The sequence below is a fragment of the Episyrphus balteatus genome, chromosome 1 (genome assembly GCF_945859705.1).
Source record: "Episyrphus balteatus chromosome 1, idEpiBalt1.1, whole genome shotgun sequence".
Classification (NCBI taxonomy): Eukaryota; Metazoa; Arthropoda; class Insecta; order Diptera; family Syrphidae; genus Episyrphus; species Episyrphus balteatus.
In genome coordinates, this window is record NC_079134.1 from 111,471,594 (window position 1) to 111,494,238 (window position 22,645).

At 32.9% G+C, this 22,645-nt stretch overlaps 3 protein-coding genes across 13 annotated transcripts in view; 1 reads left to right on the forward strand and 2 right to left on the reverse strand.

Moving 5' to 3' along the window:
* LOC129906660 (mucin-17) overlaps window positions 1–22,645 on the reverse strand; it is a 470,057-nt gene that overhangs the window by 378,697 nt on the left and 68,715 nt on the right. For 5 of the 11 annotated variants that reach the window (XM_055982508.1, XM_055982504.1, XM_055982507.1 and 2 more), the window contains exon 1: window positions 187–1,605. The exons of 5 other annotated variants lie outside the window; for them this stretch is intronic. The gene's annotated coding sequence lies outside the window, so the exon portion shown is untranslated. Of the gene's footprint in view, window positions 1–186; window positions 1,612–22,645 lie in introns of those variants that run through there. One more of the 11 variants, XM_055982514.1, reaches the window with a different exon arrangement.
* Window positions 560–12,895, forward strand: LOC129909815 (uncharacterized). The gene is made up of 4 exons (XM_055986916.1): window positions 560–616; window positions 8,092–8,359; window positions 8,855–11,397; window positions 12,878–12,895. The coding sequence occupies exons 1-4, from the start codon at window positions 560–562 to the stop codon at window positions 12,893–12,895; spliced, it is 2,886 nt and encodes a 961-aa protein (XP_055842891.1).
* LOC129909822 (uncharacterized protein K02A2.6-like) lies at window positions 16,955–18,835 on the reverse strand. The gene is made up of 3 exons (XM_055986927.1): window positions 18,674–18,835; window positions 17,769–18,370; window positions 16,955–17,726 (listed from the first exon to the last, which is right to left on the reverse strand). The coding sequence occupies exons 1-3, from the start codon at window positions 18,833–18,835 to the stop codon at window positions 16,955–16,957; spliced, it is 1,536 nt and encodes a 511-aa protein (XP_055842902.1).

Below are 22,645 nucleotides of genomic sequence, written 5' to 3' on the forward strand. Positions count from 1 at the left end.
TAGTTATCCAAGAATCCAGTGTTTGAGAAATTAAAAATAATATAAAACTGAAATAATTAACAAACCTAAAAAATAAAAATAAAATTTCAAAAGATAACAGTGTGCATCAGGTGTACCTAAAAAACATAAATGATCATAAAATCCATTCGTTTAAATTTTTAAAATTTAAAGTAACTAGCTTCATACTTTATTGGAATAAAAGATCAAAGTAGGAAAAATGTAGTAGGTATGATTAAAAAAAAAACAAGACCCGAAACAAAATCGAAAAATATCACGTAAAAAGCGTGCGTCCAAATGCAATGATATCCCGCAAACTTTTATGTGATTAGAACGGGATTATTATAATATTTATTTAGAAGCAATAAAAGCGGCAAAAATTATTTATTTTGCGGGGATGCGAAATAGCGCGACCTTTCATGCACGTAGTCGCTCGTAGACTAAATTGTTAACAATATGCCAAACTAGGGTATGAATTTTCTTGGTGGTAGTATGCAGTGTTTTCTGCCTTTAAACTTTCCTAGGATGATGACACAATAGCATGAGCTGAACTATCACCAACATGAGGGAGCTGGGAGCCGATGACGAAGCCAACAGCAAACGTATGGGCTTCTTGCTTGTATATGCCTTCGGAAAAAAACTCAAATACAAAAGGAATCCATGCACAAATCGGTTCATCAGAGAAATTGCAAGTGGAGCTCTTTGTCAATGATGGTATTGGGCTGCAGTTGCATTGCTCTACGCATTCGGATGTGTTGGAGTTGGAGCACAGATGCAAGCGTAGTCATCAGTGACTCAGTGCTCTGCTCAGTTTGTTTTTCTATAAAACTTAGAATTGCTACTGCAGAGAATTGAAGATTTTTGTTCTTACTCAGTTTTCAAAAGATCTCTTACTCTGTATTCTCATAGATTCAACCAGTACGATTTACCTACCATACCATCACTTTCTATAGGACACAGGAACAGTTATATGTACTGTAACCTACCTATAAGCTATGACGTTTACTTTAGTGTATGTGTAGTTTCAGAAAAGAGACAATTCTATGTCTGTATATGTATTCCATTAATTTTCTATCTTTTATTCACTTTCGCATTGAATAGTTTATCGTAAGCGCATCAAAAGAGAAAGGCCAGAGAGGGTTAAAAAAATTTGTTTCGAGATAACTTTTTTTCTCTTAAAAGTGGGAACATTAAGATGCAAATTCTGGTTTATAAAACTATATATATTCTTTCTGTTGCTAACTTGTTCTCGTCACAAAAATGAGCGGGTTGCACTGGCAGTGTAGCCATTCAATGCTTTGCAGTTTAAAAATGCAAATTTCGGTAGAAGATGATAAGCTTCCTACTGGTTTATGTCAATGTAAGCTAATAAAACAGTAGCATAAATCTGGCCGTTAATACAATGATGAAATTAAACTTTGAAACTATAAAACTTGCACCCATGTTGTATTTTATGTTGTGGTAGCTCAAACGATTAGTTTGAGGAAGAGACTTCGCTCCGCAAAGAGTGTAAAACTATGTTGGATATATATCACAGCTCTTAAAAACTTCATAAAAAGGAGTCCATAGTTGTGATGCATTTACTCAAGTTAAGATCATACTTGGTAGTTATACCTACAAAGATAGATTAACAAATGAATCGGTTCTTGTCACAAAAAACTTTATGATATTAACAAATAAGTGATTCTTACTTGAAATTGTGATGTAACATCATTCGTAGCTTGAATAAATAGATATAGCCCAAATGGCTTCCCAAAAAAAATTTATAGAGGGATTCAATTAAAAAAACTACACACGTATTTAAAGAAAAAAAACAGTTTTTCTTAAGGCTTAAACCTCCGACTCAATGACTGTTCACATTTTTTATGAAACACAACAACAAAAACCTAGCTAAGAGATTAACTTTTGAATAATTTTTTGTAGAAAGGTCTGATGTCGGGACAAGTGGTACACAGGACTACCTTTGCGCCTCTAAAGAGGCGTTTTTCCTCTTTTTTCCACCCAATCCACTTTCTCTCCACTTTTTAAAAATTGTCAAAAAATATCTCTTTTTGATATTTTGGTTCCTCTTTTTCCTCTTTTTTTAAATTATATGCCTTATAAACTTTGATTTTTAATATTTTGTCTGCGCTGAATACATTCTTAAATAAACAAAATTCTCTAAACAGTTAACTGACTGTTTGAAGATTGAAAAATCGAAAAATCGGGTCTTAGAATAATTTGTATTCGCCTCTGAAAGAAGCCGATAGTTTTATTCCTCTATTAAATGATTATTTAAAGGAATAAGCTATATCTGACTGTTGAAAAATTGATTTTTCCTCTATATGGAGAATAAGTACTAACTGACTATTGAAAAATTGACCCTTAATATAATATTTGTGAATAGAAAGGTAGTTTTTTTGATAAAGTGTTTTCATAAAAAATGGGAGGGGGGGGGGGCTGAGTGGCCACCATAAGTGTCTGAACATAAAAGAAAAATCACTCTGCGATGTGCTTCCTCACCCCTAAATATCTTCGGTCTTAGAGTAACTTTATACCTGCAAAAATCATTAGATCCTGTCTCGCCATTTTAGTTGGAAAATGACTATGATTCCGTCGGACAAAAATGGTTTTCCTTCACACATTTAGTTTGGGCCGGTTTGGGCTGGGGAACTTTGCGCGAAACTTAAAAGTAAGTTTTGCTTATGTTTTATAATGGAATCGACGAAAAGATGCTGAACTCGTCCATTGAGCTACTAGTGGTAATCATTTCACCAACGCATGCGACCGTGTGCGATGGTCACTTCTAAATCGGCGCACATCTCAGCCAATGAGCGAGATGTTGCTGAATGTCGGACAGAATACCACCACGCAAGAAGGTCAGAGTAGGATGCCGTATATACATATATATATAGCTTAACCCGCCATTTTGGGGGTTACTTTGTAAAAAGCTACGAAAGAGTGCAGAAGCAAAACTTTAAGCAAAAAATATTTTTCGATATGTCGATTTTTATTTTGTTGGTTTTAAAATTGGAAATTGTTGATTAAGAAAATTAACTAAGTATCTATATAGGAATGGAAGTTCTCAAGTGGTGAAGCTTTTTTTTAGATTGTTGAATCGAGTGGAGATTAACCATTTTGTTGGAGGAGATCAGGACTCAGGAGTTGATGAGGCAAGCTCTATTGGAAATTGTTTTTTTTTGTATCTACTAAGTATTTTTTTTTACAATTTTTGAATTATTCAAATTTGTGCGAATATTGTTCCGAATACTGTTCTAAAAATAACCAAACAAAAACGGTATGAGATTTGTTTAAGTTTAGCGTTAAGCCTTAAAGTCTAGAACGCTGCTGATGTGAAACGAAATTTTTCGTCGGTCTCCACGCGAAAAACGAAATGATTGCGAAATCTGGACGGAAAAATACTCAAAAATTGCAAAACATAAATAAAAAAAGCAAACACGCATCGCAGGAAGACATGCAATGACAAAATGAACAACAAAAACAAACAAAAAAACTCAAATGAAGACTAATTTTCAGGTTTGGCAAACGACCTTAAGTTTCCTGGCGTAAGTTCCACCCTGTACTTTCATTTTTTTTTTACTTGCTCAATAGGGCAAGTATTGGTTTCGTGTCAAAAAAAATTTCGAGGTTTTAATCAAAACTAATATTTCGATGATAGAGAAGTCCAAAAAAGTGGGTTTCGTCATGACGTCCGTCGGACTGTGCGTCGGTGCGTCCATCTGCACAAGAAGCTACAGCCTAAACGGGTCGACGGATTTTCTTGAAATTTGTTGTAGATGTTTTTTTTCGTAATTTCCAAGGTTGTTTTTTTTTTTTGTTTTTTAATATCTCGCTTAGAACATATAGCTCTCATACAAAATTTTCGGCTTATGTCATTTTCTCAAAAACAGCTCAAACGATTTTGATTAAATTTAACACACGTAGTGCTGTACAAAGTTCTAACAAAACTGCGTTTTAAGTTTTTCTCTAAAAATGCGGATAATGGAAATATGGTATTTCCGTTTTTTTAAATCACTCATGTTAAATCTTTAATTAGTTATTGCAATTTTCGTGAAAACGGCTCTAACGATTTTGTTTAATTTTTGCATACGTAATATTCAAAATTTACCTCGGAATTGCAATAAAACTGCATTTTTAGTTTTTCTCAAAAAAGCCAAATAAAAAACAAATATTTGTATTTAACAAAATTCGGCTCTTCTTCATAAACCAAATTTATTAAAAATTTATATAGAGGCAGCCTTTATAATCTACAAGAAGACTACCATAAAAGTGCTTTGAACTGCAAGAGCAAGTACGTGCGACCCCAGTCGTGCATTTTATTTTATTAGGCTTTTGATTATTTTGATAGACTTTTATTTAGTATTAAAAAGTAAACTCCATAAAAAAGTGTCCAATAACAAACTACTTATCCAAAACGGGTGGCAGCACTAATTTGCTGTGGACTTTTCATTTTTTATCCCTCTTGACTGTCATTCTTTAAGCACATCGAAGTTGTGCACCTCGCTTTTTGTCTTTTTGTGATTTAATTTCATTTTACTTAATTTATCTGGTTCGGTAATCCATTTGTGTTTTGCAGATAAATCTGCCATCATAAATCTTAAATCTCATCCTAAATTCGCGATAAAAAGATTTACAACAATTTCAAAACATGCATTTGAAATATGACCTGTCGAGCGTTATTAAATTTTTTTCATGGAAATAAAGCCACATTTGAAATGTGGGTCTAATTCCTAGAGCGTTATTAAACGTCATCTTTAGAGGGTACTGGTCTTAAGCGCTGCATCAATAATAACATCATTGATAGCACTAGTTTCCAAAAAATTCGAGCCCGAAACTCGAAAATCATATCTAAAAAAATGTTAATGGATAGGTTTTCGAGATATGATTTTTCAAAGTTTTTTGTTTGTTTTTTTTTTCAGCATACTGAGTATTCGGGCTATATCTTCAGTAATAAACGATCAATCTGAACAGAGAAACCGGCACCTGGAAGCTAAATAAATAAGCAACAAACACTGGAGACAGGAATAACTTTTTTGGGTAACTCCAGATGTTAAGGTACACATTGTACCAACACATTTAAAAAAAAAAAAACGATTTTTAAAGGAAATTTTTGCCAACAAAAATTTCTTGCTGAAATTAAAAATCTAATTCAATCCTCTTAGTCGGAGAGGCGACCGCGACCGTCGAGTTACTTAGCTCATAAAGCGGGCCATATACAAGACACTTGTGTGCACACTTGTGCGCACATTTGCGTGTACACCGCACCACAGACAGCACACCGATCATGACACCGACACTAAAAAATCAAAAAATTTGATTTTGTCGCTCCGGTATGCACACAAGTGTGGTGTCTATGGGCCGCTTAAGGTTAGAGGTTAAAATTAGTGTCAAATGAAAGATAAGTTAATACTGAAAATAAAAAAATAGGGTTGCCACTTCTAAAATGGGAACTTCCATGTGGCAACCCTATTTTAGAGGAAAAATTGTCACATAACTAGTACATTCATATCTTTGTTGTTTGGCCAGATAAAAAAGTCAAAAAAGTAAAAAAAATAATAAAATAATATAAAGAACGTAACCCTACAAATGTGGCAACCCCATCCAAATGAAAACAACACTTACAAAAATCTTCTTTGAACAAAACTATAACTTTTTATGCACTAGAAAGCTAAACTATACACCATATTTTAGATAATACTCTCTTCTATCTAAAAAATGTCAGGTACCACCCCGCAAATGCAGACAAGTACTCGGCAACCCTACTCAAATGCTGAAAAACGCAAAAATCACTTGTTTTTTGGTCAAAGTGTATAATATTTGATAGAGTTAAAGGCTATAAAATACATAATGTTTAGCTTAGACTCTCTTCTATCTAAAAAAATGTCGGGTGCCACCTCGCAAATGCACACAAGTACTCGGCAACCCTATCCAAATGCCACATGTGGGTTGCCACATTTGTAGGGTTACGTTCTTTATAATATTTTATTATTTTTTTTTACTTTTTTATTAATGGTTTAAATTAAAAAAAAAATAAATTATAGAAGTAAGAAACAGTACAAATACTAATGCAAGGGTATGAGTTTAGTTGACGGTAGACAAAAGAAAGAAAAAACTCAATTTTAAAGAACAGAACATGACAAAAAAAATAATCTTAGGTACTAACTATGTAATTTTTCCGAAATTGCACACAATAAACACAAATTTACCATCAAATAATAATTATATACACAGATTTACAATTATTCAGCGAATCTAATAGTTTGGATAAATTAAAATTCATAAAACAATAAAAATGAAAAAAAATTGGTGAGCGCAGTCGTAAACACCAACTAGATAAATGGGACCAGTGCTGCCACTGAATACGAATATATTCTAAACGGTTAAAGCAATAAATTTTATGACACAGACTTTTATGTAGAACGTTAAAGCCCCTACAAGAATACATCTTGCTAATTTGATAATAAAGACTTTTCATTGAATTACAAAAAGTAAAAACTGTTTTTATATGTTTTTTTTTACCTCTAATATCTTTCAAATAGTTAGATTATTAAAAAAAGTTAACAACACTTTTCGTGGAGCAATCTGTTTCCCACAAGAATATGTATTGCCCGTTTGAATATTATAATTTTTCAATTTGTTAGAAAATTAAGAACAAAAAAACGAATTTTTAAAGATTTTCTCGATTTTGGGCCTCAAATATCTTGAGACTATTAGAAAAACAAAAATACTGAATAAGGCCTTTTTGTAGATTTCCTACAAGAATGTGTAAAATTAGCTTAAAAGTCGATTCATAAAAAAATGATTTTATTTTAGTAGAATGGAAAATTGCGAAGCGGAGGATTTTCCCACTAATATAAAGAGCTCATATTTGGTGAGTATATTCTAAAGGTATCTAGAAATCGATTTTGCGGAGAATAAAATCAAAAAACAGAATTTCAATTTTTTTCACCCACTCTAATGTGGCATGTACCATAAGCGTAAAACGCAAAAAACTATGGTTCTATCAACCAAAATGTAGATATTTTGAGAATTATAAGATTCTATGTAGGAAAATTACCTGATAGAAAATTGTGTTATTCTCTTTTTGGTCTGTAAAAAAATTACCCATAATCTTATTGACATAGAACTTTATGTTTCTTAGTTTTGTACATACATAGAACCTTCTAATTGGTGTCAGATTATCGAGAACAAAATCAAATTCTATCGGATGGGTTTTATGTTGATGAGTTAGATGTTTCGAGTAGGTTTGCAAAATGTTTAGATAATAAATTAATTAAATATTAAATTAATACCATTTTTGGTTTTTTTTACAACTCCAATTAACACAGAGCCTTGCCGATATGTTTTTCAAGACTTTCAGCTTGAAAAATCTTAAAGCTATTGAAGTAATATTACTTTAAAATTAAATTTAAATATAAACCAGATTATAATTTTTTCTTTTTTAATTTCAAGAATTAAAGTAATTTTATACATAAAGTTCCTAAAAATGCTGCACTAAGGACCTACTGCATTTTACGTAAATACTCCAATAAAGAAATTTACTTGAAACAAATGTTAAAATCAAACTTTTATTTTATATTCATTTAAAAAATGATTTCTGCTGCTTTTATAATAGTTTTATATATCGACGGTTAAACTTCTTAACCTCGTAAGTCTAAAAATTCGAAAAAATATTATTAATGCAAACAATTCAGAAAATTCAGAGCTATCTTTTGGTATATTCAGCTTAACAATGTTGTTCTGAACATTTTTCAGGAATGACAAAATTCAAACACTCGTATTGATAGATCCCATACAAAAACAAGAAACACAACATTTTGTTTTTTGATTTCTGAAAAACTTGCAAAAACGACTTACGAGGTTATGAAGTTTAACCGTCGATATGTACATAGTTTCATAAACAATCTCCATTATGCTTACTTAATAATTACACGGTTCTAAGTGGTACATAGAACCCTTATCCACAGTGCCAGTTTAAGCACTACCGGAGCCCCTGGGCAAGATTGCAATTTTTTAAAATCACGAGAAAAAACAATAGCAGATTATTTCATACCTCTCATATACTTGTTAATGCATTTATGTAACAATGTGCAGTTTATTAAAGTACATAAGCAACTGCGTGATGACCGATTGTTTATTGAGGGAAGGGCATTTGCATGGAGCACCGAATATGGGTTAAAATGTGGTAATGAAAATGGATTTGTTGTTTTGAAAAAAATGTTCCCTGATGTTAAGTTTGATAACGTGGAGCGAGCTGTCAACTTTGACAGCAACGATAAACGTCATGGACAGCTGTTACAAAACTCCTCACTATCTACAGCAGCGCCATCTGCACATTCAATGCAACAACATTCAACACAGGGTGGTTCAAAATCAATTAAATACAATAAATTAAATAATTAAGAATTTGCCGTCTGTCAGTCGCTTAGTAATTACAATTTAAATATTTTAAGTTATAATATAAATGGATTAAAAAGTAAATTATTATTCTTAAACTTCTTTAACTATGTAAAATCATTTGATATATTTTTATTATTCGAAACATTTGTATTGAAAGAAAATTACGATTTATTTAATGGTTATTTTAACGAATATGAATTGGTATGGGAGGAAGCGGTAAAAACTAACAAATATGGAAGAGCAAGTGGTGGATGTATTTACGGTTTTAAGAAAATTTACAAAGAATTTTTGAATTTTGAAAAGTTACTAGGATATAATATAATTAACTTAAAATTAGAAAACATTAGTAAGCACTATATTATACCAACTTACTTAAATTGCAATCACTGGGAAGATGATTTTAACTCTCTAAGTGACTTAGTCTGTACTATTCAAAATGAGAAATTGCTTTTGATAGGGGATCTAAATGCAAGAATAGGAAATGAACGAGGCTTCTACAATGAAAATGGATATCATCCTCTACTAACTTTAGACCCCAAAAGAATATCGAAGGACAGTAAGACAGATAGAAAAGGAAGAGAACTGCTTGATTTCGCTGAATCTTTCAACCTAATGGTCCTAAATGGCAGATCTAAAAGTGATGTTAAGGGTGAATTCACTTTTGTAAGAGGAAACTCGTGTTCGGTAATTGATTATTGTTTTGTAGCAGATGATTGGCTTTATGGGGTATCGGATTTTAAGGTTCATGAAAAGTGTTTTTCGGATCATATGCCAATTTCTGTTGTTATGAAAATAAACAACGATAAACAGTCAATATGTCAAGGTTTCACTGAATTAACATTGCCCAGATTAATGTGGCGAAATAATCTCAAAAAAACGTATCAAGATGCATTAGACCTTGAACTTGATTCCATGAAGTCAAGAGGCGAAATAGTTTCAATAGAAAGCTTGCAAGATGTAATACGTAAATCAGCACCAAAAATATCCGATAAATCTAGTAGAATTCAACCAAAACAGAAATGGTTTGACGCAGAGTGTCTTAGAGCTAGAGAAAAAGTGTTTTCTTTTCTGAAACTATTTAGAAGATATAACACCCCTTATTTTAAACAAGAGTATGCGAAAGAAAAAAAACGATTTAAGGAGATTTGTTTACACAAGAAAACCCAGTATTTTGAAGAAAAAGTGCACACTATCATTGCAAGCCGAAACACGAAGGAGTTCTGGAAAGCAGTTCGATTTGTAAACGGAGCAAAACTCAAAATTGGTATTAACATTCCTAGCCACGATTTGAAAATTCACTTTCAATCACTTTTAAATGTAGAGTCATCAACGTTACCTTTTCATTACTGTGTTAATTATATCGAGAATCAAGATATGGATCAACCGTTTACATCTATAGAGTTGAAATCAGTGTTAAAAGAAATGAAAGAATCTAAGGCACCAGGAGAAGATCTTATACCTCACGAATTTTATAAGTATTGCAGTGATGATTTTGCCAAACATCTGTTAGCGAACCTAAACGATTTGTATGAAAACGACATTGTCCCAACATGCTTTGAATCATCCGTTATTCTTCCAGTTTACAAAAAAGGAAATCAGAACATGGTGGAAAATTACAGAGGGATATCACTGCTTAATACAATTCGTAAGATATTTGGAAGTATGTTGTACAGACGCCTTAGTAATTGGGCAGAAGAACAGCAGATACTTAGTGAATGCCAAGCTGGATTTCGTCAAGGTTACTCCACCGTTGATCAAATTTATACACTTAGCACTATTGTAGACATTTACCGTGAGGAAGGCAAAAATATCTATGTCTACTTCGTTGATTTCAAATCCGCATTTGACACTGTAGATCGAGATTTAATGTTCTATAAACTTTCTGCTCTGGGTCTACCATTTAAAATGTTGAGGACATTAAGAAAAATATACAAAAACTGTTCAGCGAAGGTATGGGATGGAGTCAATATGTCTGAAAGTTTCGCAACACCATCAGGTTTGAGACAAGGATGCATCTTGAGTACACTTCTTTTCGCCCTTTTTATTAATGATATTGTTTCCTATCTTAATGGAGGGATTGATGTAGGTCGTACTAAAATCAAAGTTTTGATGTACGCCGATGATATAGTGCTGTTAGCAGACACGCCAATAAAACTCCAGATGATGATAACTAAGCTCGAAGAATTTTGTAAACTGTGGAACCTTACAGTAAACAGAGGAAAATCCCAAATAATGATTTTTGGTAGAGGCAAGAGACAGCGAAGTGGAAACTATATCTGGAAATTGGAGAGGGAAGCAGTGGAAGTAGTTGATAGTTACAAATACCTGGGAGTAATACTAACACCACAAAATAGTATTAAAACTCACTTGCTAGAAAAACTGAAAAGTGCAAAAATTGCCATAAACACAACCTGGTTGACTTGTATGAAAAATAAGAGCATAGGACTTCGAGTCAAATATCAAATCTTTGAGGCAACAGCGAGATCAGTTATGTTTTATGCAACGCAAGTTTGGGGATATTTACAATATGAGAGTGTAGAACAGCTTCTCAGGTTCTTTCTTAAAAGAGTACTGCACCTTCCCCGGACGACTCCCACATATATGTTGCACATTGAAACTGGACTCCCACCATTGTTCATCACAACACTGAAACTCCATTTTGATTACGTCCTTAAAGTATTAAACATGCACGAAGCAAGACTTCCTAAAATAGTTGCTATGCACGCCATCGCAAAAAAAGCATCATGCTTTCAGAAATGGAACGAACTGGCTGAGAGGACGGGACGTCCATTAAATTTATCGGGATCTAACATACAGGAAACGAAAGTTGAACTTTACAATATACTCCAGAATCTTGATGAAAAACTACATAAAGCCTTTATTGAAGAAGCTCAATCATCAATTTATCGAAGGTACTATTCGAAACTGGAACATGATCTAAGCTCGATTAGCTATTTTGGAAACAATGTCGATGCAGAAAAAATCTCAACCATATTTAAGGTGAGAGGAGAGTTACTGCCATTAAACTACATACCCCACCGACCGGATTTGCCTATCACATGCTCCTTGTGTAACTTGAAAACCCGTGAAGACATCATGCACTTTATAGGCGTCTGTCCCATACTTAAAGAATTAAGAAAACTACACTTGGGAAAAGCTAATTACGAAGAGGATGAAGTTATTAATATACTGAACGGACGTGATTGGACGGCTCTTTACAACTTTGTGAAATCAGCATTAAGATATAGAAACCAAATCTTAAGAGAAGCGTTTTAATTAAATTTTTAACCAAATGAAAAAATGTATTGCAAACCTAGTGGACCTATTTATTAATTTTTATTATTGAAATCATAAACTTGTCAATCTGGCAGACGGCTTTTGCCATGTCTTTAAAGATTTGTAAACCGAATTCAAAAATGTACTTATGATTGAAATAAAATCTATTTTCTAATCTAATCTAAAATCTAATCATAAGCTTATCATAAAAAAAATTAAATATTCATGTTATTTAGGCTCAATTGACAAGTTTACCTTTATCTCTGACTTTTTTGTTTAAACACATTTAAAGAGTAGGTACAGTTGGTTTTATTTGAACAATATTTTTTCAAAAACTTTTTCAACTAGGTACATTAATGTCGTTTTTGATTGGAATCACTCAATGATTCACTCATCCTGAAATCCAATGAAAAAAATTTTGAATCACTTCCACCCAATTCTGAAATTTTATATCTGTATTGGCGAAAAATCAAATGTTTTTTTTTCACTACGAGAATAAAAAATTTGCAGCAGGCTTCTGAATGATTCCGGACGCTTCCGGACTTCCAATGGAAAACTACATACCTTAATACCTGAATCGCTCCGAATTCGTTGTTAAGCGTTTTTTGTAGCTCCTTTTTCAACCAGTGTTATTTCCTCTGTGTGCGATGTTCGCTCTATACGCACCCTGAACAATTCTGGGTATTTTTTCAGAGCAGAGGAATTCAGAGTTATCAAAATGGAATCAGCTGTTTAAGAAAAAAAAATTGTTTGGTGTGCGAAAAGTGATTTGTCGTTTGTGGATACAAAATTTGTGTGGTAAATATGAAATTTTTCACAAAATTCATGAAATAAGAAACTAAATAAAGTAAAAAATGTCAAAACAGAAATCAGGTGATGAAACTAAAGCTCTGAGGTGTTCGATGTAAAATGAAAACCCGAGAAACTCTGATTTTTTTGACAGTTAATTGATATGACTCAGAGTGCCCTGGAGGCGGGAATAACGAACACACCTATTTTTTTATTCTCACACACAAACGTAGTTTTTATGAGAAATGGAGAAGCTGTCAATTTTTGGGCTTTCTAGATTTTAGGTTTTCGGGATTTTGAGTTTTCGGGATTCTGGGTTTTCGGAATTTTGGGTTTTCGGGATTTAGGGTTTTCTGGATTTTGGGCTTTCGGTATTCTGCCCGTCTCCCTTCTGTTTCTTTATTCATTATTATAGTCTGGATATTCTCCATAAACTATTTTGTCTCGTCATTTCCATATCCGGAAAAAATAAAGAAACACACTCCATCTCCATATTATTAGCTATGATTTAGTGATTGATATATAGGGGCGCCTTTGCAAAAATTTAATTGGTTGGATGAATTTTAGGGTTGCTTTAGTCTTTCAAAAGAAATTGGGGCGCCTTGTTCTTCAAAGATGAACGAAGATTTTGAACACCATTGTCCTTCCGGAAGCCAAAAAAATTAACCCAAAATTGGAGGCGCCTTCATTCTTCAAAAAGTTTAGGGCAAAAAATACGAGCGCCGTTGAAAAAATAAAATAGAAAAAAAATTGGGTCGCCTTTGTGAAAGTAAAAATAAATAAAACATCGATTGGAAAGTCTTCGTTATTTATATAACTTTTGTAAAAGTTCAGGGGGCCTTCGGCGCCCCTCAATTCTTGCGCCCCCGGGCGACGGCCTAGGCTGCCCTCCCCCTTAAATCGGCCCCGCTTATTAATGTTTGAACTACTTGTCTCATAGAACTTTGTGAAAAAAATTTAAGTTGATATTACAAGAAAGTTCAAATTAATTATCGTTATGTTAATTTTTATTAATAAACTACCATTTGCTATCAGTCAAACATAAATCGAAAGTCATTTAATACAAAATCCGAGCATCAAAAACTTAAAAGTTAAATAACTCAAAACAAGGGTCGGTGAACATAAAACACTGTAATTCCCAGCCGACGAAATGTAAACTATTCTATGATGCTTTCTCTTATATATTTAATGTTGAAAAACAACAACAAACGATTACATTTATTTATTTTTAATAATTCTTTATTGTTGAAAGTGAAAAATTTACATGTTTATAACAAAATTTTCTCTGTAAACCAATAAATAAAAAACTTTTGTTTATCCTTAGCAATCATTTGTTGTTGTTAACCACGCAAAATTTTACTGAGGTTATTATGTAGGTATGCATAGAAAGCCATTAAGCCATACTTATAAGTTATAACAAATGCTAATAACACCTGTATTCTGTTAAGTCAGTTAATACAGGGTGTCCCATAATCACCGCCCCAAACGAAAACCATGGATTCCTAAGGTCATTTTAAGTCGAAAAACTTAGAAGGTAATTTTCTCGTTTTCGTCCCTTTTTCGAGTTATGACGGTTTTTATAATTTTTGCTCCCTTTTCCTTTAAATGGCTTTATCTTTGCCAAACTACGTCTGATTTAAAAGATTTCTTTTACAACCAATCAAGAATTTATTACAGTTTTAGTTTGTCTCAAAACTTTTTTTCTGCGGACAACCGTTTCTCCACAATTTTGCATCAAACCCAATTTTCTTTGTTTTTTAAGTTGTTTTTTTCACTTTCATATCATTTTATTCAAAAAAAAACACGTAAATGAGTATTAATTTTTTGTGCTTTTTATTAACGCCCAGTTTATTTTCATAAAAAAATAAAGTTTTATGTCATAAAAAAGGCAACTGAAAGTAATTAAAAAAAATAAACAAACTGAGTGAATTAAAAAAAAAATATTCTTTAAATAAAAAATTAATTTAAATGAATTAAAAACTTTTTCTGAGCTATTGTGGTTAAGAAAAGAACAAATAGATAAAGCCCAGAAAAAGTTTTAATTCATTTAAATTAATTTTGTATTTAAAAATTACATGGTGTAACACTCAAAATATACGCGGTCGGACACCTATCAGGTTTTGTAGAGCTAGTCGCACTGAATACGAAACGTCATTTGAAAATCCCCTAACACCCCCAAAATCTGGAGTTACGGGCAAAACACGGTTTTTTGGACCTTCACCCATTGAAAAAATTCTAGCTTCGACAACTTTTTACCCATTTTCGATTTTTTACAGTTTCTGATAGAAGATAAATATACCTTTTTAACTATGTATAAAACATGTAACTCAGTTAAACCTTTTAGAATTTATAAGCTGTCAAAGTTCAAAAATTCCATTTTTTTCGTCATTTGCCCAACTTCGGCATCAATTTAAAGTAAATGTTTTCAAAAGAACATGCTATTTAAAAAATATATTCTAAAACTATATCTATTTCCCAATTAATCGAGGTATTAGGTATAGAACAAAAATGTTGTTTCGGCACGTAGTAGGATAACCTGGGCGCCAGGATTTGATAACGGGTTTTTGTAGAGGAGCTCAATACAAACATTTTTTTCTTTGAGAGGGGGTCTATCTTTCCCCGTTTAGGTGGGAGGGGCATTTTTCTAAAAAAAAATTATCAAAATAAAAAAAAATTATTAAAAAAACAATTTTCAATTTTCTCATAAACTAGAAGACATAGAAACATATAGTTTACACGGTTCGATAAGGAATCAATTGAGGCAGTTTTCTGTGTCAGTAATGTTTTTTTTAAAATTCACAGTCTGGACAAAAATAGTATAAAATGAGTTTTAAAACTTTTTTTTTGGATATTTTTAACTTTGAAATCGATTATTTCAAAAACTATTGGTTATATTATATTGATTTAAAAATAAGAATCAAATGTACAATTTTGCCTTTCGGAAATGGTATAATTTATTACTGTAAGTGTTGCCGTTTTTTTTTTTTTTGATAATTTTTTTTTAGAAAAATGCCCCTCCCACCTAAACGGAGAAAGATAGACCCCCCTCCCAAAGAAAAAAATGTTTGTATTGAGCTCCTCTACAAAAACCCGTTATCAAATCCTGGCGCCCAAGTTATCCTACTACGTGCCGAAACAACATTTTTGTTCTATACCTAAAAGTTCGAATTTCTGTATCTGGGTTGAAATCGAAAAATTTTTTGTTTTAAGCCAATTTTGAAGTGATTTTCATAAAAAATACCTCGATTAATTGGGAAATAGATATAATTTTAGAATATATTTTTTAAATAGCATGTTGTTTTGAAAACATTTACTTTAAATTGATGCCGAAGTTGGGCAAATGACGAAAAAAATGGAATTTTTGAACTTTGACAGCTTTTAAATTCTAAGTGGTTTAACCGAGTTACATGTTTTATACATTGTTGAAAAGGTATATTTATCTTCTATCAGAAACTGTAAAAAAATCGAAAATGGGTAAAAAATTGTCGAAGCTAGAAATTTTTCAATGGGTGAAGGTCCAAAAAACCGTGTTTTGCCCGTAACTCCAGATTTTGGAGGTCTTAGGGGATTTTCAAATACCGTTTCGTATTCAGTGCGACTAGCTCTACAAAACCTGATAGGTGTCCGACCGCGTATATTTTGAGTGTTACACCGTGTAATTTTTAAATACAAAATTAATTTAAATGAATTAAAACTTTTTCTGGGCTATATCTATTTGTTCTTTTCTTAACCACAATAGCTCAGAAAAAGTTTTTGTAACGATCCTTAAATAATATGTTCGTCTTCAATCAATTATCAACAAGCAAATATATTGAGAATATTTATTCATGTGAACAGTTTAATTAATATTGCAGTATTGAAAAATAATGTAAACAGTTAATTAAAATATATAACAAAACTTGCTCTGATAATATTAAATGTTCAAAGTGATATGAGTTATCAATAACAGATCTGCACATCCCTTCTTTGTTCTTTAGATTGAATGTCATAATCTATTTAGATAACATCTGCGTCAGGAGAGGACATGGAAACATCTTGAGTGGTATCAGCTTGTTCTGAATTTGAAAACAATGGAATCTTCTTAACATGGCTGATGTTTCGTCTTAAGACTCTTCCATCTTCCGTTCGTACTGTTACTTCGTTAGGGGAAAGTTCAATTACTTTGAACTCGATCGGAGTGAAAGTTGGTGTCAACTTATTTTGGGAAACCATGTTGCGAACAAGCATGGTATAAAAAGACAAGGTATGATCATTAGAGCCGCCATCTTACAAAATGGGGTAATAAGGTTTTGACGTTTGGCATTATTTGGCAAGTCAAAAGCAACAACAATTTCCAAGAAAAATTTGTTTACAACAACAATTTCAATGGGCTGAACTGTCAAAACCTTAAGTAGCCATAAGTTTTGACAGTTCTCGATACTGAGTTTTTTCTAATGATCATACCTTCTCTTTTTATACCATGGCGAACAAGTACTTTATCTCCAACTTTAATTTAACTGATTTTTGCACCCCGTTTCTTATCTGCTACCTGCTTTCCCTTCTCTTTATTGACTAAGTCAAAATCTCGTACTTCCGAGTCAACGGATTCTGCGTCTGTATTCTGAACAGAAGGAATCTTGTCTCTAATCAGTCTACTATAAAGAAGCTCAGATGGTGCTTTTCCAGTAGTACCATGTGGTGTAACATTATACATAAGAATAAACTTCTGAATTTCTTTCTTGTAATCAGTTCCATTTCCATTCGCAATTTGTAGTCTTTTCAATATCGATCGATTCATGTTTTCAACCTCACCATTTGCCTGTGGCCAATATGGAGGCGATGTGATAAGATTTATATTGTTGTTTTTGCAGAAAAGTTTGATTTCTTCGCTAACAAATTGTCGTCCGTTATCAGCTTTTATTGATTTTGGATATCCTAATCGACTAAAAATTTCTTCCAGAATTGAAATAATTTTGGATGAAGTTATTTTTCTTATAAATCGTATTTCTTGATATCTTGAAAAATAGTCTATAACAACAAAAACGAAGTCATGATTTGGTAATGGACCCAACAAATCCATCGCTAAACACTGCCACGGACCATTTGGAAATGCATGTCGTATCATAGGAACAGGTGGTGTTGGACGGGACACTAATAAGCATTCACGACAGCTTTTCACCCAATTTGTTACGTCTTTGTCCATTGATTGCCACCAAACTTTGACTCTAAGTCTTCGTTTCATAACTGTCTCTCCTGGATGACCTTCATGAGCAAGAGTTAAAACCCTGGTTCGTAAACTTTGTGGTATGATAATCCGAGATCCTCACAAAAGAATATTTCCCAAAACAGATAATTCCCACCTAAATGGAAAATATTTATTCTTAACGCACATGTTCCACTCGTCTTTCTTTGTGTTTTCTACAGCTTCCATTAGTTCTTCATCTGAAGAGTTATTGTTTACGATATCAGTTATCGTTAGTGCTTGTGGTATCGTTGATTCTATTATAGCATAGATATTGTGTTCACAGAGACTATCGAATGAGTTTTCAACTCTAATCTTGCAAAGTCGTGAAAGTGAATCAGCTATGTTATATTTTCCTGGTTGATACACAACCTTAAATTTAAATGACTGAAGTCTTAAAACCCATCGTTCAATTCGAGCTGGTGGTTTGGATGTTGGTTTGAATATGGCTTCCAATGGCTTGTGATCCGTCACTAACTCAAATTCAATTCCTGCCAGATAATAGTAGAAACGTTCTGCCGCCCAAACTAATGCCAGACTTTCTTTTTCTGTTTGTGAATATCGTCTTTCAACGGGTGAAAGACTCTTGCTAGCAAATGAAATAACTTGAGGAATGTCCTCTTGAAATTGGAGCAGTACTGCTCCAAGAGCAACTGGACTTGCAACAGCCACTAAACGAGTGCGATCCTTAAAGTTGATATAAGAAAGTGTTGGTATTTTAGCAAGTGCGCCTTTTAATTTTTGAAATGCCTGTTGTTGTTCATTATCCCAAACTAATTTTAAATCTTTTTTTATTAGTTTCCACAACAGGTCAGTAACATCTGCCAAATCTGGGATGAATTTCCTAAATAAGTAACTAGTCCTTAAAAAACTTCTTGTTTCCTCTTTAGAGTTAGGTGGGCGAAATTCAAGTACTGTTTTGACTTTTTCAGGGTCGGCAGATATACCCGTATTAGATAAAATATGACCCAATAACTTAAGCTCTTTTACTTTAAAAATGCACTTTCCTTTGTTTAGAGTAACATTCTTATCCTTAAAAATATTAAGGACATGTTCAAGTTCTTTGTTGTGTTCTTCTTCTGTTTGTCCAAAAATGATAACGTCATCTAAATAGTTGAGGGTGTTTTGACATGAGACCAAAATGTTCTCCATTGTCTTCTGGAATATCTCCGGAGCTGAATTGACGCCAAAAAGTAGCCTTTTGTAACGAAATAAACCCTTATGAGTGATGAAAGTTGTGATTTCTCTACTCTCCTCAGCCAGTTCTAATTGATGATATGCGTTTTTTAGATCTAATCGCGAAAAATACTGTGCCCCTTTTAGTTTAGTCATAATAGAGTCAATGTCGGTAGAGGATAGTTTTCTCGCTGTATAGCAAAATTAGCTTGACGCATGTCCATACATAAACGAATTTCACCGGATTCTTTGTGAGTAATCACTATTGGTGAAATCCAAGGGCTTGGTCCATGTACAGCAGGCATGTCAAACTCAATGGTAACTAAGGGCCAAAACAGCGAGATCAAAATTTTTATGGGCCGCAGAAAAAAGTAGAACTAAAATTTTTATAAAACAAATTATTAAAAAAAAAACAGGAAAAATGATTACATTAATGTATTCCATTTACCATGTTTTTCCTAAGACCAAGGTTAGTTAGGCTGGATCTTATAGGTAACTCATTCGTCTTAATGACTTAAGTTTATATTTTTTTGTGGATTATTTTTGATACGACCGATAAGGATAGATACGGATTAACTTAAAAAAAGTAAAAGAATTCATAAATTTCGATAAATAATAACGTGTAAAAGGGATTAAGCTCTCAAAGACATTTTCGTTTTGATTCTACGATTTCGGAATATGCTGAGGCTCAAACATGCTACATTTGTGCATAATGGGGTTCTTGCCATAAAATTAAGAATGTCACGTTATTCTTCTATACAAAAATTAAAGTATTGTACCAATCTGGAAACTCTCTGGTCATGAAATCCTTAGAAAACGTCTTTTAGGGCTGTACGTTATTTTTTATCAAAATTTAAAATTAAATGAGACAAAAAAAATGTTGGATATCTCAACAAAAATTTAAAAAATTGAGCAACATGAAACAAAAAATTGCAATTTTTTCGCTTAGGCCTAATAATATGGCAAAGTACTGTAAATTATAAACTTAAACTCGAAATTATTAAAAATGCGGACTGGGCCGCAGAGTTAAGCGTTGTGGGCCGCATGCGGCCCGCGGGCCGCAAGTTTGACATGCCTGATGTACAGACTCAATTATATCTAAATCGATTGCCTCTTTGAGTTTGGCCTCGACTTTATTCTCTAATGCTGATGGAACGCGCCTCACAGGTTGTTGAACAGGTCTTACAGAAATATCGATTGAAAGGTGTATAATTATATCTTTTATTTTTGGAAATGGTTGTTGGACCTCTAGTTGATTCACATCGATTCCTAGTTTCAAGACCCCTAGTTTTATTGCTGTTTCTCGACCCAGTAAAGATTGTTTAGCATTTTTGATCACGTAAAAAGAGGAAATAATTTATTTTCGTTTATCTTTACTTTACTTATTGGAGCTTCAAAAACAAACTTTACTTCTAGCAATTCATTACCAGCGTACGCTCTAAATCGATTTTCAGATTTTGTACGTAAATTTCCCAGTATTGTAGGATTTGATTGAAATTTCTCCCAATCACTTTCACTTAGTAAATTAAATCTTGAACCAGAGTCAATAAGCATTAACAACCTAGTGCTCCCAATATAGCAGTAGATTTTTTCGCTCATAGGTTCGTTGAAATCATTTGTTACTTGTAAACAATCATACTCATCAATTTTTTACGGTCCTTTTCGATAATATCTCTTCCTTCAATGTACTGAATCTTAGAAGCAGGGGCGTACACTCCCTTGGGGCAAGCGGGGCGACGCCCCGGGCCCCCGACCGACCTCAGGGCCCCCACTGAAGACAATGCAGAGAAGGAAACTGTTAGCATAAATTGAGTTACGAAGTAAATTAAAATGAGTTTGAATCACTTCGGATACAAGGGAGACAAATTATGTCATTCAGTGTAATTTATAATGTAGCCACACAATATATATTGATCTGATAAAAAGGTTACCCCAGGGGCTCCAAAAGGAAATAAACTGCTTTTTTAAAAGAAAAATTATAATTTTATCTTAGGGCCCCAAAAAATATTACTTGAAAAATCTTTGCAACCACAAATAATACATTAGGGGCCCCAAAAAAGCAAAAAACAACTTCAAGCCAGGGCCCTGCAGGGACCCCAAATGCCTTTACTTCAGTACTTAAAAAAAAATTAAGTTAAAAAAAATTGTTTTTTTTTGCCCCAACATAAATACATCAGGGCACAAAACTAAAGGCACAAACGGAATGCCACCGAATATAACATCAGATTAGAGGCTTCAATACCTATTAATTCTTGGCTCCAAAAAAATTATATTATATTTTAGGGGCCTCTAAGCACTTAATTTTGATAATTTTGAGGCCCCAAAAATTATTTTTCAGGGGCCCCAAAAGAAATAAACTATGTTTGATGATGGAAAATCAAATGTGTACACATTACTTTAGAACAGAGACCCCAAGAACTATCAATTCTAAGCTAAAAAAAAATTATTTTAGGGGTCTCTTAATATTTAATTTTAGTTTTTCAGGGGCCCCAAAATAAAAAAAAATATGTCTGATGATGGAAACTCAAATATGTATTTATTACTTCAGAACAGAGGCCCCAAGAACTATCAATTCTAAGCTTCAAACATTTTTATTTTAGGGGCCGCTAAATATTTAATTTTGTGGGCCCAAAAATGAATTTTTCAGGGGCCCAACAATAAAAAAAAATTATGTTTGATGATGGAAAATCAAATATGTACATGTACGTTAAACAAAAAGGTATAGATCATTTTTCTAGGACTAGGGGTTTAGTCAGGGCATGCATGGCTTTGTTGGATTTTATTTTATTTTTCATGCTACTCATTTGCTTGTTTAAATAAAACATAAAACATACAAAAAAGCCATGCATGCCCTGACTAAACCCCTGGTCCTAGAAAAATGATCTATACCTTTTTGAAAACGTTGTTTAACGTAGACAAGGACCTCATCAAAAAATTTTGATTGAAGTCTATATCTAAAAAAATACCTATACCATACCTATTTCAAATGTTAAAAAACTTTAACCCTCTTGGGGCGCCATCTAGTGTCAAAATAAAAATCTGAAAAAATTAGAGGATTTTTTTTTTATTATTTAGAAACAGTTTTTCCACTTAGGAACTTGATTCCCGAAAAAAACCTAAATAACGAACGCCCTAATGTACATTATTACTTCAGAACAGAGGTCCCAAGAACTATCAATTCTAAGCTAAAAAAAAATTATTATAGGGGTCTCTAAATATATCATTTTAGGCAAAGTGCATTACGAACATATTAAAACATTAAAATAAACCTAAAAATGTATAAACCATACAAAATAATATATATGGCGTATACGTACTTTTTTTGTATCAAACGGGCCCCCAAATATGAAAGGGGCCCCAAAATTTAGTCTTGCCCTGGGGCCCCGACGACTCAACGTACGCCACTGCTTAGAAGTCTCTATTCGCCGTCTCTTAGAGTTTGGATTGTTCCATGTTATGTTCACATCCCTTCTTTTATTTGATTTGGTTTTACACATTTTTGCAAAATGGCCCAAGAACCCACATTTGTTACATTTGGAATTTCTGGCTGGACAAAGTTGATCGTCTCCTAGATGGTCTGTTCTACTACATCTGAAACATTCCTTACTAAAACTCGAAAATCTGACCCTGTTGTTTTTGTTTGTAAATACTTTACTAACTTCATTTGGTAAAGTAGAATAAGCCATCTTATCTGTTTGACATTTAATCTGCTCATGAACAATACATTTTTCCAAAATTTCATCTAAAGAATATTCTTTTTCAAGAAGTCGTTTCTTAAGATCATCT

Excerpts from the sequence above, each read along its gene's own strand:
- LOC129909815 (XM_055986916.1), top strand. The coding sequence starts at position 560 with ATGAGGGAGCTGGGAGCCGATGACGAAGCCAACAGCAAACGTATGGGC. Across the intron at positions 617-8,091 it reads AACGTATGGGCTTCTTGCTT|TTTATTAAAGTACATAAGCA; the intron begins GTATATGCCTTC and ends AACAATGTGCAG. Across the intron at positions 8,360-8,854 it reads GCAACAACATTCAACACAGG|GGGATCTAAATGCAAGAATA; the intron begins GTGGTTCAAAAT and ends TGCTTTTGATAG.
- LOC129909822 (XM_055986927.1), bottom strand. The coding sequence starts at position 18,835 with ATGGAGAACATTTTGGTCTCATGTCAAAACACCCTCAACTATTTAGAT. Across the intron at positions 18,371-18,673 it reads AAGGAAAGTGCATTTTTAAA|GATCGCACTCGTTTAGTGGC; the intron begins GTAAAAGAGCTT and ends ATCAACTTTAAG. Across the intron at positions 17,727-17,768 it reads GTTTTGGGAAATATTCTTTT|GGTTTTAACTCTTGCTCATG; the intron begins GTGAGGATCTCG and ends TTTACGAACCAG.